We start from the raw sequence: 12,472 nt of genomic DNA on the forward strand, positions 1-12,472 counted from the left end.
AAGCCGTATTTAGAGCCTCTCCCCACATGTATTTAGGCAACCCAGAGTTAATAAGCATACTATTAAAAACAAGTACCCATCATAAATACACGTATATGTAATTCTCTCCATGTCATAGGTGCATGGTTCTTTTAGTCTTGTTCTAGTGACAAGTTTATTATCGCATTCACAGTTCATCATTCATATTTCATTTAAAGTTAAAGTATGGCGCAAGATAATTCTAATCTGGAGCAATTGTATGCAAAATTAACAATTGAGGAAGAGGAGGAGGGCGGGATTATTATCGGGGATGCGGAAGTTCCAGGGAAGAAACAAACGTTTGTCCTAGTTGGGCGATTCTTAACAGATAAAAACATCAATTTCCAAGCAATGAGGAATGTGTTAACATCATTATGGAGGCCCAAGGAAGGAATGGAGGTGCATGATATAGGGGGGTACAAATATTCCTTTGTTTTTATCATGTTATGGATGTACAAAAGGTGATTGATGAAGGGCCATGGTCTTTTGAGCAGAGTATGCTTGTGTATCAGAGGATGAATGAAATGACGGATCCGCATCAGGTACAACTAAATGAAATAGATATTTGGGTCCAAGTTTATGACATTCCCAAGGGATTCATCTCAGAAAACATCCTGAAAAACATAGGAAATTATATTGGAAGGTATATCAAAGCAGAGCTGATCAATTCCGATGGACTGTGGAAACAGTTTGTTCGTATCAGAGTTAAGCTGGATATTCAGAAGCCATTAAAAAGATGTATGAAAATGAAGAGAGAGGGTGGAAATTGGAGCTGGATTAATTTTAAGTATGAAAGAATGGGAAACTTCTGTTTTGTATGTGGGGTAATTGTCCACACAGAGAGGGAATGCAGTATTGTTTATGCTCATCCGGAAAAATAAGTAGAAAGGGCATATGGATCATGGTTGCGAGCGCCAAGTAGGAATAATAAAAATAATGCAGGTGCAAGGTGGTTGAGAAATGTTGAAGGAGGTGGTGGCTGGGCGGAGTATGGTGGGGGTTCTGGTCAACGAACAACTGAAACTGAACAGGAGCACAGAGAGGCGAATTTTACGGAAACAACGGGAGTGGTGCGCGAAACTAGCGGTGATAAGGGTATGATTGTGGTTACACCCCAAAATCAGGAGAATATAGATAAGGAAGGGGAGATTTCAAATCTGGGCGCTAATAATGAGGAGTTGAATAGGGTGATTGAAACAAAATGTAAACGGGTGGAAAAAGATCAAAATAATTGGCCTACAAATATGCAGATGGATGGGCTTTCACAAACTGAGGAAGAAAACTTAAACGGGTCAGATATTCCAAAAAACGGGTATGGGGCGGGTCCTGGAAACCAGGCCCGCCTAGTATTATGAGTCTGTTAAGTTGGAACTGTCGTGGACTGGCCAAGCCACGAACAGTTCGATTTCTTAAGGAAATCACAAATCAATTAAGGCCAAGCTTGATTTTTTTATCTGAAACAATAGTAAAAAGAAAACGAGTAGAGGAAGTTTGTAAATTAATCCATTATGCGGGTTGTTTTGTTGTGGAGGCGCAGGGTCATGGTGGGGGTTTAGCTCTCATGTGGAAAAAAGGGGAAGGAGTAGAAATAGTGAATAGTTGCAGTCATTATATTGATTTCCAAGTAGTTTGTGATCAGGTTGGCAGGTGGAGATACACGAGATTCTATGGGTGTCCTGAAAGATATCGAAGGCATGAATCATGGGATTTAATCAGAAATTTAGCTGGAATATCACAACTGCCATGGTGTATGTTAGGAGATTTCAACGATTTCATGTATGAGCATGAAAAGCAAGGAGGTAGGGTTCACCCGAGGTATTTACTAGAAGGCTTCAGAGATGTGGTAAATGAGTGTGACTTGGTCGATCTAGGGTTTATTGGTAATGTGTTTACTTGGGAAAAATCTAGAGGTTCTGGAAATTGGGTCCAGGAACGTCTTGACAGAGGATTGGCAAACTTACAGTGGAGAGATTTATTTCCAAGGGCTACGGTTCGAGTACTGGAGGTCTCGACATCAGATCATATGCCTTTATTTCTCGAGTTGAATCGCATGGTATATGTTCCAAAAGTGAAAAGGTTCCATTTTGAAAATAGCTGGATGAAGGAGGATTAGTGTTTTAATGTGGTTAAAGAGAGTTGGTTGCAATCTGGTGGCATGAGTATTATGGATAAAATTGAGTATTGTTGTTTGAAGTTGGACGAATGGGGTGGAGGGAAAGCAAAAGATATACGTATGAAGATTCAATATTATAGGAAGGAAATGCGGAAATTTAGATCACGCAAAGACCAGGTTGGGGTGCAGCAGTATGATGAAGCTAGGTGGGAATTCTTGAAGTTACTGGAACAGCAGGAGATATTTTGGAAATAAAGGGCCAAACAATTTTGGCTTAAGGAGGGAGATCAAAATACGAAATTTTTTCATAGGTATGCGTCAGGGAGAAAGAAGTATAACCAGTTAACAAAGCTGAAGGATAAAAATGGAGTTTGGAAGGAAAGTCGGGAGGATATAATGCAGATTATCAAGGACTATTTTTCTGAGCTGTTTACTGCATCTGATATGGTTGCGGGTTTAACAGAACGAGAGGTGGTGAAGCAAGTTTCAGAGGAGCAAAATCAACAGCTAATGGTGCCAGTTTCGTATGAGGAGGTCAAGAATGCGTTGTTTTCAATGCATCCTGATAAATCCCCTGGGCACGATGGTTTAAACCTAGGTTTTTATCAGGATTTTTGGAGTGTTGTAGGGGCAGATGTGGTGGCTTTTGTCGAGATTTCTTTAGCACAGGCGAGTTACCAGTGGACATTAACCGTACATTAATTTGTCTTATACCGAAGATCAAGCAGCCCCAATCTATGAAGGATGTGCGGCCTATATCATTGTGCAATGTCTTATTCCGAGTTCTATCCAAGGTAATGGCTAATAGAATAAAAGTTTGTTTACAAACTATAATATCGGATAAGCAAAGTGCTTTTATAGAGGGTAGATTACTCACTGATAACACACGTTTGAATTGAACCATTACATTCGTAGGAAAAAGCAGGGTGCAAATGGTGTGATTGGTTTTAAAATTGATGTCTCCAAAGCGTATGATAGAATTGAATGGGTATTCTTGGAGAGTATGCTTAGGAAGTTTGGATTTGATAATGTGTGGATAAATCGAATTATGACTTGTGTGTAAACAGTATCATACATATTCACACATGATGGCGTGCAGTTTGGTGATATTATTCCGCAAAGGGGAATTAGACAGGGAGATCCCATATCTCCCTACTTGTATATCCTTTGTGCAGAGGGTTTGAGCTCGCTCATTAGGAGGCATGAAGATGCAGGCCTACTTCATGGTTGTAAGATTGCAAGGGGGGCTCTGGTTATATCCCACCTTTTGTTTGCGGACGATTCATATTTCTTTTTCAAAGCCACAACCACTGAAGCTACGATAATGAAAAACATTCTTGATAGGTATGAGAACTTATCAGGCTAGAAAATTAATCTTGAGAAGTCAAATGTGTTGTTCAGCCCAAATACTATACCTCCAAACAAAAATCAAGTATGTGATATATTGGGGGTCCGAGAAGCTACTTTGCCAGGTAATTACTTAGGATTGCCTATGTATATAGGAAGGAGGAAGAACAGTGCTTTCCGGTTCTTGAAAGAGAGGGTTACTGAGAAGCTTCAATGCTGGTCGAACAAATCACTGTCTAAAGGAGGCAAGTTAGTTTTGTTAAAAACGGCTGCACAATCCATACCTACATTTTGGATGAATATACTTCTTATCCCGAATGTAGTTTGTAATGATATTCAAAGATCTATGAATTCATTTTGGTGGGGAAGTGGAGGGAGGGGAGGAGGAATAAGATGGTTGGCTTGGGATAAATTATGTGGTGCAAAGGAAGGAGGGGGCCTGAGATTCAGAGAGTTGCATAAGTTTAATGTTGCCATGCTTGCAAAACAGGGGTGGCGGCTCTTGAACAACATTAATCCTTTAGTAACGAATCTTATGAAGGCAAGGTATTTTCCAAATACAGATTTCTTTCACGCTACCTTAGGAGTGAATCCTAGTTATATGTGGAGGAGCATCTGGACATCTCAGGAAGCTATTAGGGATGGGTGCCGAAGAAAAATTGGGAATGGGGAAGACACTTTTGTGTGGAAAGTACCATGACTACTGGGACCGGGACATGGATACTTAACAACACCAAAACCTCGGGAATTGGAAGATATTAGGGTGGTGAGTTTGATGGAAGTAGACACTCGAAGTTGGGATGTGGAACTGCTATAAGATATATGTAATGAGAACGATGTGCAAGCAATAAAAAGTATTCCTCTTGCTATGAGAAATACACCTGATTTATGGTTCTGGAGGTTTGATGACAAGGGGTTATTTACAGTAAAGAGTTGTTATAGAAGGCTTACAGGGGAGCAAGATTGACCACATGCAAAGTTCTGGAGGAAGCTATGGTCATTCGACTTACCAGGTAAAGTGATCAATTTTATATGGCGTATTTGTCGTATGTGTTTACCAACTGCAGTTGCTTTGTTAACAAAAAGGGTAGAGATTGCTAGTAGATGTACTTGGTGTTTAATGCGAGATGAAGATACATATCATGTGATGTTTGATTGCTCGTTTGCAAGATCTGTGTGGGCAAGGGCTAATATACAGGAAGTGGATTCAGCGAACTATACAGGTGATATAGTAGAGTTTATACAGTATCTTTTCTTTGTGTGCACACGGGATAAACTGGTCCATCTAGTAATGTTGTATTGGAATTTGTGGAATCGGAGGAACAAATGGGTTTGGAATAGAGTGAGTATATCTGGATTCGGGGTGCAGGCCACAACAATGAATATGATCAATGAATGGCAAAGATGTCAGAAAGAGAAGCGAGTATTTGTTTCAGCAGCTAATACAATCGCGTGTACGTGGAAGCCACCAGCACAAGGTTGGTTTAAGGTGAATGTAGACGCTGCGTTGTTCACTGATAGTGCAGGTTTTGGCATAGGATGTGTTATCAGGGATGCGTCTGGGGGTTTTGTGGCAGCCAGAACTCAGAAGATTGAAGCTATCATCACACCAAAGGAAGCGGAAGCAATCGGGTTGAAGGAGGCGTTGTCTTGGACAAAAGAACTCAGACACAAACGATGTGTATTTGAGACGGATGCAAAACTGTTGGCAGAGGCTTGTAAGGGTGTCCAAAGATGGACGTATTTCCATACTATTGTTTTAGATTCTATTGAATTATTTAAGAACTATGATGATGTGCTAGTCGAGTTTATTCTGAGGTCTGCGAATGAGGTAGCTCACAGATTAGCTAGAGCAACCTATTCTATGTCAGGCGTCAAGGAGTGGGTTCATAACCCACCATCCTTTATATGTGATGTTTTGAGTCTTGATTACAATTAATATAAGCAAGTTCATTTTGTTTAAAAAAAAAGCATACTATTAATCATATCTTTAAATGTTCTGTTCTTTCGCTCAGCAACCCCATTAGACTCAGGTGTGTATGGTGGAGTAAATTCATGAACTATACCATTATTTGCACAAAATTCATTAAAAGCATTACTCATATACTTACCACCTCTATCAGATCTCAACTTTTTAAGTAACTTACTAGTTTGTTTTTCTACTTCAATTTTATATATAATGAATTTACTAAGTGATTCATCCTTATGTCTAAGTAAATAAACATAACAGTATCTACTACTATTATCTATAAAAGTAATGAAGTGAAGTATCCAAACTGGTCCTTGGTCAACACACCACCAAATTCATAAATATCAGTGTGTACTAAATCTAACAAATCTGAATCCCTAACAACGTTATGAAAAGGTTTCCTTATTTGTTTAGCAGACACACATACTTGACATTAGAATTCTTTTCTATGGTATGTTTTGGAATCAACTCTAAGTTCATCATGTTCTTAAGAGCACCAAAGTTTAAATGACCTAGTCTAGCATGCCATATATTCGAGGATTCAATACAGTTAACAGAAGGAATAATATTATTATACAAATTTCCCAAAACGGGATCCGCATTAATAACAAATAAACCATTTGACAAGTAACCCTTGCCAAAGAATGTACCAGTGTGAATAAGAACTACTTTATTACATTTGAACGAAATTTCAAAACCACTAGAAACTAAACAGCTTCCACTTATTATATTTCTACGCATGTCGGGAACATGATGCACTCTCGTCAGACATAGAATACGTCCTGAAGGGAACTTCAGATCCACGTTTCCAACTCCTTGTACTTGAGCAGCACTAGCATTCCCCATCTTCACAGTCAGGCTATGACTCTGTTGATAAGATACAAATAAACTAATATCAGCACAAATATGTACATTAGCTCCAGTATTTATCAACCATTCATTTGACAGATAGGTAGAAAATATTACAGGGTTGTAGGATACATACCGGTCAACATCGGTTTCAGAAGCCGTAGCCTCACCAACGACCATGTTCACTACAGGCCCACTTGCGGTTCCAAACACAACATTCGCTTGCGCTACCTCGGTTTTCTTCGCTTTCTTCGTAGGGCTGTCCTTACTCCAGTGCCCAACCTGCCCACAAGACCAACATGATTTGTTTGCCTTGGGTTTCTTGGCCTTGTCATTGTCACTCTTAGGTTTATTACTATTAGCTTTCTTAGTAAGAGCCTTCCTCTTCTGTCCTACAGTTGCTATGTTTACCTTCGAGGTACCGTGTTTAGTTGGCATCACATGTCCCTGTTTGGACTTGTGTTGTTCTTGCACCGAGATGTCCAGCATAAGGTTGGTCCAGGTGATCTCTCCTTTCTGTCTTTTCAGGGAGAGAGAGAACTCTTCCCAAGACTTCGAGAGCTTTTCAATCACACTCATCACCTTGAACTTCTCCGGGAGGTTCATTCCAGACTCCTTCAAAGCATGCACTATCATCTCGAACTCATGCACCTGCTCAGTCATGGAGTTATTGTCCACCAGCTTGAACTCGAGGAACCTTGCCACATAATACTTTTTTAGACCTTGTGAGTCAGTATTATGTGTCTGGTCCAGCTTCTCCCATAAGAGTTTTGCGGTGTAGGCATCAGAAGAATAAACATCAAACAAAGTATTTGTTAGTGCCGCCAGAATGGCCGCCCTAGCCACTCCATCCTTCTCAGCCCACTTCGCAAAAGCCTTAACTGTGTCAGCCTTCTCTTGATCCACTACTGGTTTCTCATATTCCACAACCGGCCACATACACTTTATAGTCAGCCACAACTTCATCCTTTTTTGCCAGCGAGAAAAGCCAATGCCACCGTTGAATTTCTCCGGTCCGGTTAGTTCAACAACTTGTGGGAAACTATAGGTGGTCCAATCAATGGCCCCGGCAGTTGCACCCGAATCGCTACCACCACCAACGATAACCTCACTTTCGTTAACCATTATGCTAAATTCTAAATAACTAATATTCTCTTCAAGAATGTTGAAAATTTCACTAACAAATATTGCAACATAGAGGCAAGTATATATAAAATTTAACAAGTCCAGGCCAAGACCACAGTTAACAAAACAAAGCATGCATGTAAACAAAATTAGTAACTGAAATAACGAAGAGAAAAACGAAGATGTACCCGAAACCATAGCTTTCAAACGTGTCTGAAAAAATAATGGCACACAGATACAAAAATGCCAAGAAAATACGATCACTGCTGAGTCACCAGGCCTTACTCGAAGCCCTGGCTGTTCTTGAAGAGAATATTGCCCCCTACCTGCTGCGTTTGGGATGCGTGCAATATCTCCACCAGGATAAAACAGCTCGGAGTTTATGTTAACAGCAGCAACAAAACCTCCACCTCGACCAGCACCTCAGTCGCCGGAAAATAACAGCACTTCGAACTTGTGTTTTTGGGAGAGAAATGCAGAGAGGGAGAAGAGAAGAGAATGTTGTGTGGTGTAGAAAATAAATTCACTTTAACCTCTATTTATAGGCGAGGAAAAATGAAACTGTTCCACACACTTTAATGTCTGAATTAAACTGCACCATTAATTTAAAAATATCAGTGCGTGGCGTGGCGGTGCGCGTGTGCGTGAAGCACACAACAACACAATGGACGATCACACACCTTAGTAGTTGTATACTACTCATGTGGGTAATGCCATATAAAGCACACAACCCCTTTATTTATTTCAATGTGAGAAAAACATTTTCAAAATTCCAAACTTTTCCAAACTACTTCCAACTCTCAATTAATATGGATTTCATTAAGAAAATTCTTAAAACCATACATGAAAATTTAACTTCAAATATCATTGAACAATTTCCAATCAGATTTTAGGATTAACATCAAGAACATAATTAAATTAAGCTCTAAAATCCTAATTTTCTAACACTTTGAGCACAAACAAGAGATTGAGCACATTCGAGACTGCATAAGATCTGCCAAGCACCCTGAAGAACTGCAAACATATGAGTCTGAAAATGAGCAAGGAATGGAACATATTCGTCATTGTATAAGATCCGTTAACCTCTCTGGAGTAAGGCAAACATACAAAGATATAAGTCAGCAAGGTATAGAACATATTGAATATTGTGTTCGATCCACTAACGATTATTCACCGTCACAGATAAATGAACATGGATGGCAGCAAGGAACTGAGTATATTCAAGATTGTATAAGATGAAAAGCATTGCTTCAACCACCAAAATATAAGGATAAATTCTCGATCAGCAATATTAGAGCAACTGCAAGATCAAGAGAAGATCCCGAAGTGCTGCAAGAACCTAAAGACAAAAAGGCACAAACAATTAACTATAAACAAGCAAAAAGAATGTTAACTTGGTTCGATGATTTGTTGGAACTGGTTGAAAATGAACATCTGTACAAGAAAGAAGAACTAACTCTGCAGTATGAAGTACTACAAGTAATCAAACTTTTACATCATTACAGGGTCGACATTATAAGGACTGGAGTGGAGGACAGCCTTGAAGATATGAAGCAGAAGTTCGACAATTTAGAGAAAGATCCTGTAATGCAGAACTTGAAGAAAGGTTTAGAGGTAATGCTGAAAATATGTGAAAATGAAACATGTCAAACAACTATTTACGAAATAATATGTAAAGCGGAAAGAGATCAACTGTTCTTTGATTATGAGTCTGTAACTAGTGAGGATGATCTTTATATGAGTTTGTTGTTTGCAGTGATTTAATTTCTAGTTTTTGCTTGAAAACTCTGTTGCAGTGGCCTGGTGACCATGGCTTTAGATTAATAATACATACTTTGAGTTTGTTTTGTTCTTTTTCTTTTGTTGTATGCAAGGTTTTGTGAAACACTGCAACATATTAGCAAAATTTCATGTTCTTATAACACAGCAGATCATGTCTTACAATAACATTGCGAATTACTTGTAGGAAAATGTTAGAGGCCCTTGTTACAAACAAATTTCTTAAATATTTTATAAAGGGTTACTTTCCTTGTAATAATACGGGATCTGCGTGTAATTATATAAGATTACTAATTAAATTTAGCGCTAACACGTCATTATGTATTGTATAATTGTATTTGACATGAGCCAACATGGCAACTGCAAGTGTTTAAGACCGTATTGCAAGCTACAAGGCTATTTATACTTTTTTCTGCTCATTTTATTTAAAGATTTTTTTTTTCTTTTATTTCAGAGTATTGAAAAAGGATTAAGAACGCCAAAATACCGTTGATAACATAATGTATATAAAAAATATTGAATGCATAATATTTTTTGACAAACTAAAATGAATACAAAGATTAATAATTATGTGACGCAAAACTGTTTTTCTATACAACTAGTTGGTAACCTGCAGGGGAGCAACCAGGGGGACCGAAGGGAGCCCCGGTCCCCGCCAACTGCAGAATAACCCCAAAATTTTAATATAAAATTTTAAAATTTACTATCAAAATTTTTTTTGGTCCCTCTAGATTTTTAAAAAAAAAATTGAAATTGAAAATTGATTATACAAAATTTTATTGATTTTGTTAATTATTTCATTCAAAATAATATTGATTATATGGAAATCATGGAATTTGTTCATTAATATTAATAATTAATAAATAAACATATAAGATAAAGATAGTACAATTTGAAACAAAAAAAAAGATGCTTAAAACTAAAGTCTAAAAACAGATTGTTCAGTTGTTCTGCTCCGGTCCCAAAACCCCCAATACATACTATACATACAAGTTACAAAATTACAATCCCTAATATCATCTCTCTTTATCTACTCTACCTTTACATCTAATCCGTAAATATGAGCAAGAGAAAAGAGATTACATCCTATTTTCAACCCAAGAAGAAGCAAACAACTACTTGTGAAGATGAAAAACCTTCTGCCGCCTCAATTGAAGTCAATGCAGATGAAGTTGAGCCTCTGATTTTTGGTGGGATAAACAGAAACTCCGAGCAAAATCCTCAAAATCCAGAGATTGTTAATGAAGGTATTGATTCTGAGAACACTGATGAAATTATTGATTTCAATTCGTTAATACGTTAATTTTGAGAACAAGTCTTCGCAATCGAATGGAAGATGAATTTCTTAGGGATTATTTGATAGTGTATATTGAAAAGGAGATTGCGGAGACCATTTTTGCCGAGGAGATCATTGATTCTTTTTATTTGATCAAAGAAAGGCGTGCACATCTCAAATAAATCGGTATGTTTTCTACTTTTATTTATTTTGGTCCCCCCATGATAGATTCCTGGTTCCGCCCCTGGTAACCTGTGCACGGGTCTAAAATTAAAAATAATATTATCATATTATTATTTGTATAAAACTGAAACTCATAATCCGTGTAAAATACAAATCTAAATATAATATATAAAATGGTGTTAAAATATTTAGTTAAAAAAATCGAAGTTAAGTGTAAATCTAAAATTTCACCGTATAGTTTTAATTATGCATGCATGTAATTACTTACTTATATAAATCTGACATGTTAACTTATAACTAATACAATTATTTTAAAGTAAACCAACGCTTGGATGTTCAACAACAAATAAAAATTGAAGAAAAATAAAATTTACATGAAGTAGAAGTTAATTTTTGTCAGTTGAGATTTTATTACAGAAAATTTTAAAAATAGTTGTATAATTTTCTAGGGAGTACCAAAATTTGGGACCTAAACATAGTTTCGCTTATTAGTATAGATAGTTGATAACCCGTGCGAAACACGAGTCCGAAACTAAAACTATCGAATTAATAATTGTAGAGAATTATTCATAATTCGTGCGAAACACGAATTAAAATTATCAATATCAAATATTAAGTTGTTACTTGCAAAAAATAGTAACGTGGTTAAAAAGAATCGAATCAGTTATGAAATTTTCCGCTATAATTCTAGTTTAACATTGTTTTACTTGATATAGAAATCTAACATATTAGTTTTATTTTTGTGATAAGAATTATATCTTTATCTGATGAACCAAATATTCGTTCTTTAGATAATTTAATATTAATTAATATAATTTAATAATTATCTTATAATTAGTGTTTTCATAAAAATTAATTTACAAATTAAAAGTAAATAGATGTTATTAAACTTAATTTAATATTACTTAATATAATCTAAATACAACCCATAAATATGTTATTGTTACAATATATTTTTTAATTTAAAATAAATAAACTTTGTGATGGACAATAACAAACACCGTCGTTAAATCAATAATTTCCAGTTTAAAAGTTAATAAATGTTACTAAAGTCATTTGCTATTACTTAATTATTTTTAAAATAATGCTATAGAAAATAAAATTTACAGAGAATATAAGTATTTTGGTTTTTCAAAATAAAAGTAAATATATGTTAATTTACTTAATTTAACGTAACTTAATAAATTTTTAATATAACTTATAAATAAATAAAGTTTATAGAGAATATAAGTCAATTCGTGTTAGAGTTTACCTAGTAGTTTATAATTTTTCTAAAATTAAAAATAAATATAACTTATTTTACTTAATTAAACATAACTTAATGAATTTTTAATATAATTTACAAATCATTTTAAAAATATTTTTATTTTATGAAGTAAATAGACGATTAGATGAACACTAACTGAAAAGAAAATAAAATTTATAAAAAATATAAGTCGATTTTTGTTAAAAATAAAGTTTATAGAGAATAGAAGTCAAGTTTTGCTACTTTGGTAATTTTAGCATCAAATCGTTTATTAATAAAGAGTATAGATTTCTATTTTTCTTTACAATTCTTCCCTTGCAGTTGAGAGCAGAGTTGTGATTTTTATTTTTATTTTGGTCAAGAGCAGAAGTGTTTGTTATTAAATCCAGTAGTCTTTTTAGAAATGTACATTAATAATTAATGTTTGATGTATTAATATTTAATACTTAAAAAGTTATTTTTTAATAAGTATCGAAATATATTTTCACATGTTGCACGGATTAATATTTAATACTTAAAAAGTTATTTTTGTAATAAGTATTGAAATATATTTTCACATGTTGCACG

General features: G+C 35.7%; 2 protein-coding genes across 2 annotated transcripts; both read left to right on the forward strand.

Moving 5' to 3' along the window:
- Positions 1-204: 204 nt before the first annotated feature.
- LOC141708848 (uncharacterized) lies at positions 205-4,178 on the forward strand. Its single transcript, XM_074512662.1, has 10 exons — positions 205-417; positions 480-870; positions 961-1,364; positions 1,556-2,071; positions 2,213-2,337; positions 2,443-2,800; positions 2,851-2,925; positions 3,057-3,119; positions 3,231-3,475; positions 3,533-4,178. The coding sequence occupies exons 1-10, from the start codon at positions 205-207 to the stop codon at positions 4,176-4,178; spliced, it is 3,036 nt and encodes a 1,011-aa protein (XP_074368763.1).
- Positions 4,179-4,526: 348 nt separating this feature from the next.
- On the forward strand, positions 4,527-5,417 carry LOC141708859 (uncharacterized). The gene has a single exon (XM_074512673.1). It carries the CDS (start codon positions 4,527-4,529, stop codon positions 5,415-5,417), a length of 891 nt encoding a protein of 296 aa, XP_074368774.1.
- Positions 5,418-12,472: the final 7,055 nt, after the last annotated feature.

The sequence above is a fragment of the Apium graveolens genome, chromosome 1, assembly GCF_009905375.1.
Source record: "Apium graveolens cultivar Ventura chromosome 1, ASM990537v1, whole genome shotgun sequence".
In the NCBI taxonomy this organism is placed as follows: domain Eukaryota; kingdom Viridiplantae; phylum Streptophyta; class Magnoliopsida; order Apiales; family Apiaceae; genus Apium; species Apium graveolens.